Here is a 16,206-nt window from a genome sequence, read left to right as displayed (position 1 = left end):
TACCACGTGTGTCTACGGATATAAACTACGAAATTGATGTGTACAAAATACAACTTCTTAGCAACTCGACGGTGCCTTCCAAAGCAAAGGGGGGATTCCTGAGAATCCAGCGGGAAGCAGTTCAACTCCCTCCTCGCACGATCACTGCCAGAGCCTGGCAGGCAACAGAGCTGAATCTGGGGCAAGCTTTCCGTCTCAGAGGCTCCCAGGCTGGAAGTGTGGTGCAGATAATGCTGCCTCACGCAGGGCCGTTCACAGAACCCACTAATGCGGTGGGGCCAAGACAGCGAGAGGAGCGAAGATCATTCCCTATTTAGAACGATTTAAGGTTTCAAGTTGGAGCCCACAGATAAAGGCATCCCTGTACCCTAGAGACACATCTAGGCTCCACGTTTAGAACAACAACAACAACATGACAGTAACACTTTGAAAATATAAAGCAAAATAATAAACCCAACAGGCAGGCAGGTTAACTAGACAAAAATAATATGCTTTAATGTTATCGTGCACTTCCCCTGAGGAGCTAAGAGGAAAGCGTCTCATAGAGTTGGCTGTCTCCAATTAGCATCCCCCGGAGAAAATGGGCAATGCCATAGAGCAGTAATGGACTCAAAGGGCCGGACGGCCGATTCCACGGAGCTGTAATGTGGTACAAGAAGCTTCAGTGGTAGGTCTCCTGGGGTAACAGAGGAGGCCCTCCTGAGAGGCGGGAGAAGACCTTTCCCATTCGGATGCCTCTGACCCCTCCCTACCCCCCACCCGCAGACATGCACTGCCTCAAGTCCTCTCCCATCAACATTTGCTCCAAGGAAATAACCTAAAACGTATTCACACTAAGACGTAAAATGAACGTGGGTTTAATCACTTCCATTTCCAAGATGGCATCTCAAAAGGCAGGGTGAGCCTGAACCGTAAGCCAAATGAACCTCTACGTGTGAGATTTAGGTAACGGCAGATGTTACGGGAGGCCCCACTGAGACCACCTCATATAAATAATAAATCCCCAACACCACCCCTCCTTACGTTCCTCATTCTGCTTTATTGTTCTGCACAGCACTTACCACCACTGACGTAATACGTATTTATTTATTGCTCGCCTTACATATTAGTTTATCGTAAGCTCTGTGAAGGTAGGAAGGTGGTGCCCCACACCCAAAACACAGCCAGCACATAGGAGAAGGTCAACAAATATTGATCAAATGAATGAATGAGTGAATGCAAGTCTTTGTGATGGCCCTGGGACCACATCACTTACAGGCTGTCTACTCCTTACGCTAGGGAATATCCACCAGCAAAATGAAGGAATTTACTGTGTCCCCCCCCCCCCCCCACAACCAATTTATTTTCACCAGGATCTGATCTACTTTTTCATTTTATACACACACACACACACACACACACACACACACAGGCGGCAACCAAAAACCCCCAATCATTCATGAACTTCTAAAAAGAAAGATTTAAGCCCAAACACCATTTTAAATTCTGCTTCTGGGTATTTAATTCTTTGGTTTGGTCTTATTTTATTAACCTCCAAACTAGCATGCACAGTGAAAGCCCTCGAGAAGATATCAGAAATAGAAGTATTAACGAACATCATATAAGGAAGTCACAACGTGTTAATACCACTTAGCACCACAGAATTGCAGGAAATAGAACATTCCAACAGCTTGCAGGATATAACAACCGTGGTCAATCTAAGACTCGACTCTGAGTCCAAAATCCGACTCCATCAATTCTTAATTCCAAACACAGACAGTCAAAGCTCCCTGGGCTAGAATTCCCTCTTTTGTCAAGATAAAAAAAAAAAAAAAAAAAAACCTTCTCAGCTTAACACGTTCAGTGACTCATCATCTAATAAACAGGATTTAGTCTTACCTCACTTTTTTTGCAGGCCAGATGGCTATGTGAAAAGGAAGAGTATGTCAACACAAAAGTCCTTTAGAATGCAGACTCTATATTGAAGAAAACATGCCTTTATTTGGTATTGGTTCTGAAAGGTACGAACACATCACCTTTCATAAGCCAGCAACTAATGTCATTTGAGTACGTTTAATGAAGGAATTACATGGGAGGAAGACATTCCCAATAAATCAAGTGAATTCTACAAATCCTCTTTGTCGTAATCAAGACAGCATACCTTTATTCAGGCGAGGCTTAACTGAAGTTAAGAGTAAACTAGATTTTAGTTCTCTCCAAAAATACAAAGGCCTGGAGTTAAGATATTCTTTAAAAAACACACACACACACAAAACCATCATTTGTCCCTATGACATTCTGCTGTGAAATTTCCCCGATAGAAATAAATTATGTAATATTTAAAGCAGTAACATAAGGGCACGTGGCTGGCTCAGTCAGTAGAGCACGTGACTCGATCTTGGGGTTGTGAGTTCAAGTCCCACGCAGGGCACAGAGCTTACTTAAAAAAAATAAATAATTACAGCACTAACATAAGACATGCATCAGAGTCACTCTCAGGTATAAGAGCAAATCACAGGGCAAGATAATCCTCATTAAATGAATATAAGCAAATATCTTTTTTGCCTTCTGGTTTTACCTTTATGTTTCCATAATCTAAACCAATCACCGGGGAACCAAATGCGTTTTGAAGGCACAGCATATGCTAGACCGCTAATAAATCCAATCTTAAAACAATGGATCCTTTCTAAAATTCCTGCCAACAAAATCCGAGCTTTCACACTTCAAGCACGTGAAAAAGGAGAAATGGTGAAATTTGAGGAGAAAAGTTAGAAAACCGGGCAAGTAAGGTAAGGATGTGCCTGTCACCTCCAACAACCCTAACAGGATACAGTCCCTACAGTGGGGCTGTAACACTGGGAGCCAACGGAGGGGAGGGGGGAGCGGGGAGGGAGGAAGGGATCCCCCCCCTGCTCTGCCAAAGGGAGTGGCCGCGTGAGGCTGGATGTTGGCTGTTTGGTTTCATACTAATTTCCAGATTCAGCGGGGAAAAAATATTCTTGAAAGCTTGGCCTTAATGTGCAGTTGGAGAACTATTCCAAGGTAAATCATGCTCTTATATGCCAAACTGCTGTTTAAAAGTAATTTTCCCTTTTCTATTTTCAACATGAATTCCTGTGAATTGCTGCAGGGAACTATATTTAAAGTGCAAATCGGGACGGGCAATAGAAATAAGACCTTCCCGTGATAACTTTAAATAATTCAAGCCAACTAATGTGTTAGCACACCTATTCTGAGAGATAAATCAAGATTTTACAACTAACCTGGGACTAAGATTTATAGGCCAGCCTAAGCCCTGGAGTGCCGGAAAACTGGAGAAGAATTCATTGCAAGGCATTTAAGCAACACTAATCAACTATCTTATCTTGTTCCTGGTTGGGAGTCAGGGACCCCACGCCCCTGCAGGAAAGATGACTGCACCTCCTAATTCCGTTTTGTTCCTGTTCCCTGGACTGTCCTCCCAGACTCTCCCAAGAACGGCGATCACAGAAAACCAGATTAAATACAAAAACGAAAACAAAAAACACCAAGACGCGGGATGGAGTGAGATACTGCGTAAAGCGTTTAGTGTGCGGTTCCACATGTTGCAAACTCAGCGGACGGGGCCATAAAGCTGCCGGTGGTACCACGCTTAGGGCCAGTCCGGGCGGCGTCTAGGCGGTGGGTGGTCGCGGCCCCACCCAGGAGCCTGGAGGGAGGGACTGAAACCGCGTGGCCCTCTCCGCCATCCGGGCGGGCCGAAGCCACAGCACTCACGGGAAGCTTGCAGCTGGTGGCCCTGCGGGCTCCGGGTCTCACACGGGCTCTGCCCCACTTTTTCTTCCGCCAGGCTGTGGGAGGGAGCCGGCGGGGCTTCACTTTCCTTGCCGTGACCTACTTACAAAACGCTTCACCCAGTGCGGCTCCTCCCCCAGTGGCTCCAGCTTCCCGGAGCTTTCCAGGTTTAATTCCAGGTCCTCGAGAGGAGGCCTTAAGCTCCAGGGTACACAGCCCACGGCCAATTTACTTAGTTCCAATTACCTGCTTTGAAGATAATCCATGCCAGCAGAGGGGACAGAAAGGATCGCACCCCAACCCAGCAACAGGGGGCAGGGCCTGCCTTTTCAGACCAATCTGCTGTCCCTGGGGGTCGTGGCCACACTGGGCCGCAGCCATCCGCCCACCTGGAGGCACCAGCGCCCAGCCTGAGGATGAAGGGCCCCAGGCACTCCCCATGGGCAGAGGACAGAACCAGCCCAGGCATGTGGCCAAAGATCAACGGTTTAACAAGCATTATGTTTCCGCAACGGGGCCTGGCACATGCCGAGTGCTTTGGGCCTTCGCAGCTCATTAGCAGTATGAATTTATATTTTCATTTGTTAAACAGAAAATCAGAGAGTGTATGACTGCCACACAATATGCCAGGAGCTGGGGAAGACGAATAAGCAGCTGCCCAAGGAGCTCATGTGAGAGAGGAGTCCCTCGGTCAACAGCCAAGCATACAAGTGTCCACTCCAATGGCTGTCGTTCTGATGGGAGTCCCCAAGGGAGCACCTGGGGTGGAGACAGAGGGCAGCTCACCCAAGGCAGGGCAGCAGAGGGAAGGGGAGGCTTAAAGGGAGGAAAGCACTGCTTAGGGCGAGCTCGACACAGTGCCTGAGGAAGTAAATTCCAGGCAGGAGAGATTTCAAATTACAAGAGCAAGGAGGCCTGGAAACAGGCTTCTGCATGAAAGCTTGGGTGACTGGGGCAGGGACACCCTGGGGGAGGGGGTGTGACTGGGCAGGGACACCTAGGGGGATGGGGGGTGACTGGGGCAGGGACACCCTGGGGGGGTGACTGGGGCAGGGACACCTAGGGGGATGGGGGTGACTGGGGCAGGGATACCTAAGGGGATGGGGGGTGACTGGGGCAGGGACACCTAAGGGGATGGGGGGTGACTAGGGCAGGGACACCCTGGGGGTGGGGTGTGACTAGGGCAGGGACACCCTGGGGGCGGGGGGGGGGGGTGACTGGGGCAGGGACACCCTGGGGGAGGGGGGGGTGACTGGGCAGGGACACCCTGGGGGAGGGGGGGGTGACTGGGCAGGGACACCCTGGGGGGGGGGGTGACTGGGGCAGGGACACCTAAGAGGATGGAAGTGCTGGGGCAGGGACATCCGGGAGGGGGAGGGGCCATATCATTAAAGGGGTCAGCGTTAGGGAGTCTGCTTCTATCTTAAGTGCTATGAGAAGCTTCTAAGAAAGTCAGTGCCACATAGAAATGTGTGCCTTAGACAGGTTTCTGGAGGAGCCTATTGGGTGGGCTGTGGGGGGACCAAAAAAAGGCACAAACGTGCCAGCTAAGAAGCTAATGGAGCAGGCAATGAGAGATACGATACGGGACAGAATTCAGACGAGGCAGCATCTGGGCACAGCAGGTTGTGAGCAAAAGCAGGTGTTGGAAGATATCAAAGCAGAATGCACAGGCTGAGACAGATCCTACCAATGGAATGGGTGGGGAAGGGAGAGTCCGGAGGGGTTGGTGAGTGAGAGAAAGGAGTGGAGGGGAGTCCGGGATTCGGATGGAGTGGCCGAGTCCACTGGGGTGCCATTCACAAGCTAGAGAATAAGGCAGGGAAGCAGATGTGTGGGAAAACAGTGTGGTTCCCAATATCCTGAGGTGCCGAGAACACTCCGTGGATCTACCCAGCAGCGGCCCATAGCCAGGTATGGAGCCGGGCACAGGGGTCAAGAGGAGAGGCACCGGCAGCGTCCCTCCTGTACAAAGGAACCAAAGCCACAAGCCTGGATGGGAAAGACGGGAGCGAGGCAACGCCAACATTTCAGGGACAAAACTAAAGACGACAAAAAGGAATGGCCAGGCACAGAGGAGAAGCTAGACAGAAGGCAGTAGTTCAAGGATTTACAAGGTGTTCTTTTAAACTGTTCTCGCCTTAAAGTTTCCAAGCACAAGGGAAAGAGCTTGCAGTGCAGGAGACCGGGCCTCCGGGCCCGGCTCCACTGTAAACAATAGCACGGCACGCTGGTCAGAGATACACAGAATCTAGACTCGCACCTCGTGGCATCCAGGCTCTGCCGCTTAGTAGCTAAGCAACACGGGGCCAGAGACTTGGCCTCTCGGAGCCCCTGCCTCCGTCCCTGTAAAAGGGAGGAAACTAAACAAGAATGAAAATAAGTCGGTGCATGTACAGGTTCAGGATATTACCTGACCTCTGGGAAGAGCTATGGAGCCTTTTGCTCAGATGCCAAGTAGCAAACTCAGGAAAAGAGACACACAGCACTGGAGGCTGCCAAGCACAATTCTGCAAGCAGACAGGTGGACAACACTCAGGGGCAGGGAACCCCTGGGCCCCATTCCATGGGTTCTGCACCACTTACAAGGTGATCAGCCAGTTGAGAGAAGTGACGGAGGAGGGGGCCTGGCTCCCCCCCGAGTGTGGCAGTGAGCACAGAGGCGCGACAGTCCTCTTTTGAGCCACCACCTACCCCCATTCGACATTGCTCCATCTGAAACCCATCTTCTGTTTTATCAAAGAAGTCAATGGGAAAATGGAGTTTGGAATACAAATTTTTCTTCCCTTGGCACCAAAGTTGGCCAAGGGCCAATATACTCTCTGTGCCAAAGGGTAAACATATTTATAGGAAGGACAGTTAAACAGAAGGGAAGAAAAGAGGAAATAACTGTATATTTTAGGAAAGAAAAGATCATTTGCTTCTTTGATTCATATCTCATTTAAACAAATAATGTGAAAATCCATATGCCACTCAGGATGTGAAAATAAGAAAATTCCAATTCAGACGGAGTTTTGGGGGAAGAGACTCAAAACACCACCCTCAAAAAGCATGTTTCACGGGCTGAGTCACAGGTAAGGGGCAGAAGGATCTCTGGTCATACCACCCACTCCAGAATAAACTCAACCACCGAAAAATCAGCACCTCGTAGGATTCCTTCACATTGTAAGAGCAGTGGTGAACGGTTAACCGTGTGGCTGACTTATAGAAACACAACGTAAGCTGAAACGTGGGGCATCTTATTTTCGTAACACAAACAGTGGTTTCAGAAGCCCTTCCTGTCCGTACCACTGAATCCATGGTACCTACAGTCTGAGAGGTTCTAACACCTTAGAAACCTGTCAATTGTCCAAAAACCTTTGTTCTCACAATGCACTGCTCGAGTTTTTGAGACTCACGCTCCCCACACTACACCCCCCCCCCCCAGTAGCCCTTGGAAACCTGCCAGATGATGGTGGAAGCAGAGAAAGACAGCTCAGTTTGAATTCTGGGGTTTCTGGGTCCTTTCCCAAGGAGAAGAAATACCTGACGGGGCATACGGGCCTCGATTCCACGCTGCACTTTCTCCAAAGCGGCTCCTTATTTCATTTTAAAGACAGAGCAACCAGCCATCGACTTTACATTCTGCAGATACGCAAGAAAGCCACCCAGTAAGAGTCCCCAGTTTGTACCTGGTCCTGGGGTGGGCCAGGCAGGGTTCCTGCACCTGCCAACACATACAACTTATCTGGGGCCTGGATACAACTGCAAATCCAGAGGCCTCACCTCAGATCTTCTGATATCAGAAAAATCTGGAGCCAGGACCCCATAAGCTGCATTTTAACAGAAAAGCCCTTCACAAAGGGAACTCTTCAAGGCCCTGAGGTGATTCTCCTGTGTGAAGTCTGACACACTGGGGTGCACAGGTGGACAGACACCAAGGAATGGAAAGGGGCAATTTTTCCAACAGGCCTTGGCCACATACCTTCCTTCACCTCATCAACGAAGCACAAGCTCCAGCATATCCGCCCTCAAGGATTTGGAGAAGATAAATTCAGCATGACATGTAAAGAGCCTTGGGCTTCTGACGGCAAGCAGTGATGTAAACTAAAACATATCACCTTTTCAGATCATAAAATATTCTTTTAGGAGTGAAAAGAAGTCCTATCCCTAGGAGAAAAAGGCACCGCTGTAATTGAGATACATTCAAATCTCATTTGATGATGCTTTCACCCATTTTCTTTTTCTTTCTTTGGATAAGCCTGCAGCTTTACATCACACAGATAAAGACTATTTTCTTCCCCAGCTTCTACCAAATCTTGGATATCCACACATTTTGAGTAAAAGCTTACATGGATTTATTTTACCAATTAAGACTCCCCTCTTTAAAAAAAAAAATATGTGTTGGGGCGCCTGGGTGGCGCAGTCGGTTAAGCGTCCGACTTCAGCCAGGTCACGATCTCGCGGTCCATGAGTTCGAGCCCAGCGTCGGGCTCCGGGCTGATGGCTCAGAGCCTGGAGCCTGTTTCCGATTCTGTGTCTCCCTCTCTCTCTGCCCCTCCCCCGTTCATGCTCTGTCTCTCTCTGTCCCAAAAAATAAATAAATAAACGTTGAAAAAAAAATTTTTTTTAATAAATAAATAAATAAAAAATATGTGTATGTATATTATATATGTATATATTACATATATATGTACATATTATATGTATTATATGTACATATTATATACGTTATATGTATATATACATATACATATGTACATATTATATACAGTATATGTATATTATATCATATATATCATATGTATCATATATTTTATATATATATATATATATATATATATATATATATATATATATATTCCAACTGCTGCCATGTCTCTCCACAGCCAAGCTCTCCTATGAGCTCCAGACCCACAAATCTAACTGCCCACCTGACATGGAACCTGACTATCTCACACGCACCCCAAACTCAACTTGTCCAAACTAAACTCGTCATCCTCACCTCCCTCTAACATTAAATTTTAGAAAAACGTCTGGGTACTTAATGCCACAGAACTGTACACTTACAAATGGTTAAGAGAAATTTCATGTTATTTAGCTACAATAAAAAGAAAAAAACCTGTTTAAATCTGGTCCTTCTCCATTAGCGCCTGTATCAGTAAACAGCACCAGGAGCCGCCCACAGCTCATGACAGAAACCTGATTCATGCGTGACCCCCGCCTTCCTCTCAGCCCACTGTACCCATCAATCGCCGTGTCTTAGAGAGTGTTAATCATCCCTCCCGTGGTCGATTCCAACAGCCTCCTCACTGGTCCCACACGTCCCCACTGGCCGCCTCTTAATTCCTGTTCCATAGGAAAACCAGAGTGAGTTTCTCAAACTGCGAAGTGAAATCATGTCACTCTCCTAGGACAGCCCTTCAGCCACCTCCCACTGCTCTAAGGACAAAGTCCCAAGTCCTTACCCTCAAGAGCCTGCATTGTGGGACCCCCTACTGATCTTCCCAGCCCCTCTCCCGATCTCTCCAGCCCCAGTCCTTTCTGCACTGTGTTTCTCTGGGCACCAAGCTCTTTCCCCTGCCATGCGTACCCCCATCCTTCATTTAACAGATTTCTGCTTCCCCTTCCAGTCTGAGCTCTGATGTCCCCTCCTCCAGGAAGCTCTTCTTGAGCCCCAACTCCCAGGTTCCCCAACCTGGCACCTGGCACCGTTGACACTAGACCGATCGCTGATTCTGGGCAGGGGGAGGTGGTCCCGGGCACTAGGATTGCTCAGCCGCACCGCAAGCTCAGAGGCCAGTGACCCTAACCCTTCCTGCCAAATCATCCCTGTGACCACCCAGAAGTCTCTAGCCCCTGACAAGTGTTCTCCCAGGGGCAAGATCGCCCTCTGTTGAGAAACAGGACTCCAAACTCCAGGCTAAAGACCCTCCTGAGACACGCGTTCCCACAGCACCCCGAACTCCTCTGCCACACTGAGCACAGTGCAATTTGTCTCCGCATAATGTTCCTTCCCCTCGAGACTGCAAGTTCCACAGGGGGAAAGCCAGACCAGATCTGTCTCCTTCCTGCGATATCCTCAGTGCCTGACATATGGAGATACTTGACAGTTTTTGAATAAACGGACAAAAATTTCGAGGACAGGTCTTTCTTTCAATACTACTGTTGACATTTTCTGGTAGTGCAAATCAGCGTCTACACCGAATCCGGTTTCTCTGGGAGTGGCCTTGTGAAGAGAGCTTTGAAATACGGAATCAAGGGCGACTCTCAATCAGTAATAGATCTGATGAACCTGACACTCCCTAGAATTTTTCCTTTGTGTTGGGAAAGATGGAATTAATGCTCCTGTACACTGTTCTTAAGCAAGAATCCGGCAACACCAAAGATGAATCACCCATATGTTACAAAGGGGCAAAATCTAGAACATTTGCAAATTCCCCATAAATAATCCCTTTGTGCCTAGAAATTATGCCTGATTTATAATGTTTCTAATGAAAAGAAAAACAAACCACCTGGCCCTTCGTCGTCCAAATGAGGTCAATTACCAGGACTTGCTCAAGTACTGGGCCTACGATGCTTGCCTCAGAGCAAGTTAACAAAAGTTGACAGAAGGGTCAGGACAGCTCTTCCCCACCCTGGCCATCCCACCTGAAACAGTTGCTCTTCCCCCCCCCCTCCCCCCGCCCCCCACTCCTTATATGCCCCCAGTTAAAGAGCTTGACTACTGGCTCTAGGCAAATGCCCTTGGGTCAAGTCTGTGACCAAGGGGGCTGCACCAACTTGAGGCCCAGACTACCCATCCAGATGGGTAAAACCTGTATCGGTCATATCTGTTATAAGAAATAAGAGGGTTTAAAAATATATAAAAATAAAAATAACAATAAAAACACCTGGGATCAGGTCTGATTCTTGGTGTCCCAAAACGTCTAATTCACTGCAGTGAAAAGAATCTGACCAAGAACTGGACCAGAATGAAAAATCATCCCTAACTTTGGCAGATGCTAAGAAACACAATCCTGAATCATAAAGAGGAGAAACAGGGATAAGAAAGATAAAAGTTAGGGGCGCCTGGGTGGCTCAGTCGGTTGAGTGTCCAACTTCGGCTCAGGTCATGATCTCGCGGTCTGTGAATTCGAGCCCCGTGTCGGGCTCTGTGCTGACAGCTCAGAGCCTGGAGCCTGTTCTGTGTCTCCCTCTCTGCCCCTCCCCTGCTCATGCTCGGTCTCTGTCTGTCTGTCTGTCTCTATCTCTCTCTCAAAAATAAATAAACATTTAAAAAAAAGAAAAAGTATCTTATTTTACCTTTGGTTCAAATGAGCTTCTTCACAGATGTTATCAATTAGGATTAGGCTGGCTGCGTGTAATCGAAAACCCAAACAACTGAGGGTTAAAGAAGACAGGGGTTTATTTTTAATATCATGCCCAACAAGTCCGGAAATAAGTGACTCAGGACTGGCATGGTGTCCCACATCCATCTAGCACCCAGGTGGTGTTATCCTTTCTGCTATACTGTCCTTACTACTCGCTTCTGTCTTCAAGGTCACCTCATGGTCACAAGATGGCCACCACGGCTCCAGCCATCAGATTTACAGACAATGGGAAGGAAGATGAAACAAAGGCAAAAAAAAAAAAAAATGCAATTTAAAAAAAGCCAGCATCCGAGCTGGGTCAGCCGCCATTACCAAGAGACCCACCCAAAAATCTCAGTAGATAACTCAGTGGCTAACCCTGCTTTGCAAGGGCCACTGAGAAATGTGTTTTTGCCACACTGCCACTGCCGCCCCCGACACCACATTCCTCCACCCTTTCCCTCACTCCCTGTATTATTAGTCAGCTAGAGCTGCCATCACAGAAACCACAGACTGGGTGGTTCGAACGGCAGAAATTTACTCCTCACAGTTCTGGAAGCTAGAAGTCCCAAATCAAGGTGCCAACGGGGTTGGTTTCTGCGGAGACCCCTTTCCCTGGCTTGTAGGTAGCAGTCTTCTTACGGTGTCCTCACATGGCCTTTCCTCTGTATGCATCCCTGGTGTCCCTTCCTCTTCCAAGAAGGATAAGGACGATAAGGACACAGGCCCTGTCGGATTTGGGCCCCACCCTTATGACATCATTTAACCTTAATTATACTCCTTGAAGATCCTATCTCCAAATGCAGTCAGGTGACACTCCTGATTATCTAATAGGCTTTCTTAGTCTGGAAAAGAAGGAACTAGGGATTACTGGGTAAGCAGAGAGCAGCCTCTGCCACAATAGATCAGTCTGTTAAAACTGTAAGAAATGGCAAAGTTCTGGTATTTTATCTAGTCTATGCCTCCTGTTTTCTAGGAGAAAACGGAGCTCAAACTCACTAGAAGCCACACAGCGGCTGGCGCAGAGGTGTGAATAAATCTGATTCTAGAACTGGCACTGGACTTTAGAATTGAAGTTACAGTGAATTTGATCTGTATAATCATATGGATTTAAAATAAATTTTCTATATTGACTCTTCTCTGAAAACTCAAATGAATATGCTACAGTTTGTGGGAAAACTAAACTATATATACCCAGGCCAAACTTCTAAGGGGATATTTAGAGTATTTTTCACCCATCAGGATTGTTCACATGCGTCAGAACTCCTGTCATAATCTCTCGTTTTAGCAAGATTCCAAGATTCCGGATTCCGAGATTTACAGAGCGGGCACCGCATCTTTTTACGTCTTGGTGCTCCCCCAACGCCACCAAAGCAGAGCTCAATAAACTGAACCCGTGATTTACTTCAGACCTCGAAGAACACAGCTTCCTGTATTCTTGAAATCCATGAAAGCCAGTTCACAGAGCCAAATGTCTCCCAGGGACCTTTTAATAGGTTTTACGTCTTATTTATTGTGCTTATCTGACAACTTCACAATGTTAATAGACATCTCTAAAAATGTGTTGACATTCTGGTTCATTCTGACTGTCCTTTAACGTACTATCAAGTTTGGGCAGTGCAGCTATTCCCTTAAGTGCAGTGCAAAATAGATACGCGTAGCAATACATTTAAATGTGTTTCAGCCCATATATTGAATATATTATATACAAATATTATATCCCCAGTACAGCATTATAAAGTGCAGTGCTATAAATAGAATGCCAATTTCGGCTACCACCCACCCCATTTGCTTAGGTGCAAAACTCCCAGGCAGCAAGCCAAGTGATGCAGCCAAGAGTCACCCAGTCAACCTCCCACCCCTCCAACCTCCCCTTCCCCCAGAGCTGCCCCGGCCAGCGATGCATTCTTCCACTGAAGCAGATCTCCAAGTTTAGTTGCTCACCACCGTCAATTACAGCTTTCTCTGCCCAAGGTGCCCGAATGCTTTTAATTGCATTGTTGCTTACTTAATCATGCATGTGAACAATTAATTAACAATTAATCTCACTAGATTTTCCCACACGTAGTGAGCGCCTATAGAAATGCCGGGGCGGGGACGCAAATAAGGCCCCCATTCGAAGAGTTTAAATCCAAATTAAAAAAACGTGCTGTAAAGGTTCCGGTGGGCTACCGAAAAGCAATGTGCAATAACGCTACGTCTTTTCCTAAGTTGCACCATTCTGCCATTTCTAAAAATCTGACATTACTGCCTTTTAACCGACTGGAAACCCAAAAGTCCGGGTTAGAGGACAAATAACCCTGAGAACACTGAAAAGGGAGCAATTCTTCCCCCAAGCTTTCAACCTTGAACAAGTCTCATCATACACGTCCATTACGGTGATTTTTTTTTTTTTTTAACTTCTGCCCCATCCTTTTACGATACGGTGGAGAAAATACCCTTGCGAGGAGAACGGGAGGAAAAAAGGGAAGGGGCATAAACGGCAGCAGCAGACCCGACAAGCATGGTCTCCAGAAGTGTTCTCTGATTTTCCCCCATAGCGACCCAAGATTGGGGAGCGTCCCCACCGCCTCCCCCACGCCACGACCGCACACACTGAGGGCCCAGCCGGGCACCCCGATCCTCCCTTGCTGGCCCAGGACTCCGTAGAAGGGGCTGGTGCCAAGTTGGCGTCTCAGCCCGGGAGACCAGGGCACGGCCGGAAGACCCCGCGGACGTGGTGGGGACACCGTCCCTCGCCCCCGCCCGCGGGGCGCCGGGGTGCGCGACGAGCGAGCGGCCCGGACGCCGGGCCACCCGCTCGCCTCCAGCCGGCGGCGCCCGCGCGGGGCGAGCGGGGCGCGCGGGGCCGGCGGAACGCGGGCGGAAGGCAGGGGGGCGGGACCGCGGCCGCCGCTTCCCTCCTCTCAAAGTTTCTCGCAGTTGCACATTTACTCAGCGCTTCCTGTGGGGGTGAGCGCCTCGCCCTCCCGGCTCGGCCGGCCGCCAGCTCCCGGCGGAAGGAGGCGGGCAGACGCGAGCGGGGCCGGGGCGGCGGCGGGACCCAGCGAGCCGAAAGGGGCCGGGCGCGGCGCGCCCCGGGGTCCCAGAGAGCCGGGTCCCCCCCCCCACCCGGACGCCGCGAGGGGGCGCTGCCGCCGGCGCGGCGGGGACGGGACGGCGGGACGCGGGCGCCCGCGGGGCAGGGCTGGGCCGCCCGCCGCCTCCTCCCGCGCGCGGACGCGGGGCGCGGGCGGCTGCGCCCGGGAAGCCCACGCCTCTCCCGTGCGCGCCCGGGCCGCCCGCTACTTACCCAGGGAGCAGGTGAGGAGCGAGAGCAGCGCCGGGAGTGCGAGGCGGCGGCGGCCGCGGCCGGCGGGCGGCAGCATCCCGGCGGCGGGGACCGTGCGCCCTGCTGGAGCGCGGGGACGGGAGACGCGCGGGGAGCGGAGCTGCGCCGCTACCGCTGCCGCCCCTGCCGCCGCGGCTGACCCTTCTCCGCCGGCTCCCCTCCTCCCTCCTCGGGCTCCGCCGCGCCGGCTCCCGTCGCGCCCTCTGGCGGCCGGCTTGGGGAGCGTCCCCGTGCCCGTTCCAGCGCCTGCCTGGCCCGCGGCTGTGCCCGGGGTCCCGCGACGCGGTGCGGGTAGAGGTGGCTGCACCTCCGCAGCGACCCTAGCCTCTGCTCCCTCCGGCCGTTAGTCTCCACTCCTTTTCTCCCTCTTCTCCCTTACCTGGACCCCATCTTCTGCCTTCCTGCCCCCCCCCCCACTTCTCCGTCACCTCCCTTTCCGGGATCTCCAGGAGTAGGTCAGTAGTTACCCTTCTCGCTCCCAAAGTGGGGGACGGGAGAAGTGGGGGGGGGGGGGATAGGAAGGAAAGGAGAAGGACTTTTTCCTCCCTGCTAACGTACCATCGGCCATTAAAAAAAAAAATCAATAATTCAACTCTTAATATTGTTGGCACCAGTGTTTTACTTTGATGAAGGTGTTTTTAATCAGCTCAACTAATTTACTTAATATCCCCCTTTAATGGGCTTTGGCCAAGAGCTTAGGCCTGGAATTTGGCTTTCAACAGAAGTTTGTGTAAATGTAATTTCGTGTAAATGTAATTTTAAGCGGTTCACCGTAATGGAAGAGGGAGGGTGTAGTTTTTTTTCAAAACGTATGATAAAAATTGATATACAGAGAAGTGGAGTGATGCGTGTAAGCCTCATGTGGAGAGACCCTCTTGTCCCCATGGGACTCCCAGCCAGGAGACGTGGAAGCCCTGGCCAGGTCTGGCCCCCTTGTGCTGTGTGGTGGGCAGAGGAGGAAAGCAATAACCGAGAACTCTGAATCCCCTCTAATGGTTCTTCACTGCTTTGTGCCTCCCCCAAGCCTTGACTCCTTTCTCTCTCCTAGAAAGCATACAGGACCAAGTGCCCATCACCCACCTGAGATTAGACCATGACCTCCTGAAGCCTGTGTGGGTGTTTTCATTCATACCTCATCGTATTTTTTGAATGCCTACTCTGCTTGCAACGGTGCTAAGCACACCGGCACCTTCCACACGGACGGGCCACGTTCGCCCACTCGCTAAACGTTAGACCGGTGCCAGGTGGTGGGAATACAAGTAAGGTGTTAGGATGATAGCGAAGCAGGTGCTGGATAAATGCTTGTTGTGTTGAGCCTTATAAAAGTGGAGACCATCCAGGGGCTTAGCCTTGAATGCGTTAGGATAATATTGTTGTTTGCCCAACGTGCAACACCTGCTGCCAGTGCTTTAACAAGGACGTCTAGAGACTGTGGGTTTTCTCTCTGGTTCGTACGGACTTCTTGAAACTGGAAACTGAATACCTTGTGTGTCGTCCATTTTGCGTGAATGCAAATGGCGCGATCTTATTCAGCCAGGGTTTGTGGCTACATGTCAATAACTATTTTTACAAAAAGGGACATGAAATAATCCTTCCTTTCATTTTTTTTTTTTTTTTTTTTTTTTAGTGAAGCTCCTTTTCAAATTCATGGTTGACTGCCTCAATCCCTTTTATCTTCTAAAACCTGCCTGCCTGCCTGCCTGGTTAAAAGTTCTAGAAGGTTTCCAGCGTCCAAAGCTGTTCAGCGTTCTTCCGAGAAAACATCCTGCCACATGTATTTGATTTTGAGTA

General features: G+C 49.5%; 1 protein-coding gene and 1 long non-coding RNA gene across 6 annotated transcripts in view; both read right to left on the bottom strand.

Moving 5' to 3' along the window:
- Positions 1–15,556, bottom strand: part of B3GLCT (beta 3-glucosyltransferase) — a 120,073-nt gene extending 104,517 nt beyond the window's left edge. For 3 of the 5 annotated variants that reach the window (XM_045050574.1, XM_045050614.1, XM_045050640.1), the window contains exon 1: positions 4,000–4,237. In XM_045050574.1, coding sequence (XP_044906509.1) covers positions 4,000–4,222 — 223 coding nt within the window. In that variant the 5' untranslated portion in view covers positions 4,223–4,237. Of the gene's footprint in view, positions 1–3,999; positions 4,238–14,376; positions 14,582–15,495 lie in introns of those variants that run through there. The other 2 variants (XM_045050708.1, XM_045050671.1) reach the window with 2 other exon arrangements.
- LOC123383373 lies at positions 8,607–14,359 on the bottom strand. The gene is made up of 3 exons (XR_006593063.1): positions 11,633–14,359; positions 11,038–11,115; positions 8,607–9,081 (listed from the first exon to the last, which is right to left on the bottom strand). It is a non-coding gene; the product is annotated as an uncharacterized LOC123383373 (long non-coding RNA).
- Positions 15,557–16,206: the final 650 nt, after the last annotated feature.

Source organism: Felis catus, chromosome A1, assembly GCF_018350175.1.
Source record: "Felis catus isolate Fca126 chromosome A1, F.catus_Fca126_mat1.0, whole genome shotgun sequence".
Taxonomy (NCBI): domain Eukaryota; kingdom Metazoa; phylum Chordata; class Mammalia; order Carnivora; family Felidae; genus Felis; species Felis catus.
This window is presented reverse-complemented; position numbering and strand designations above follow the sequence as displayed.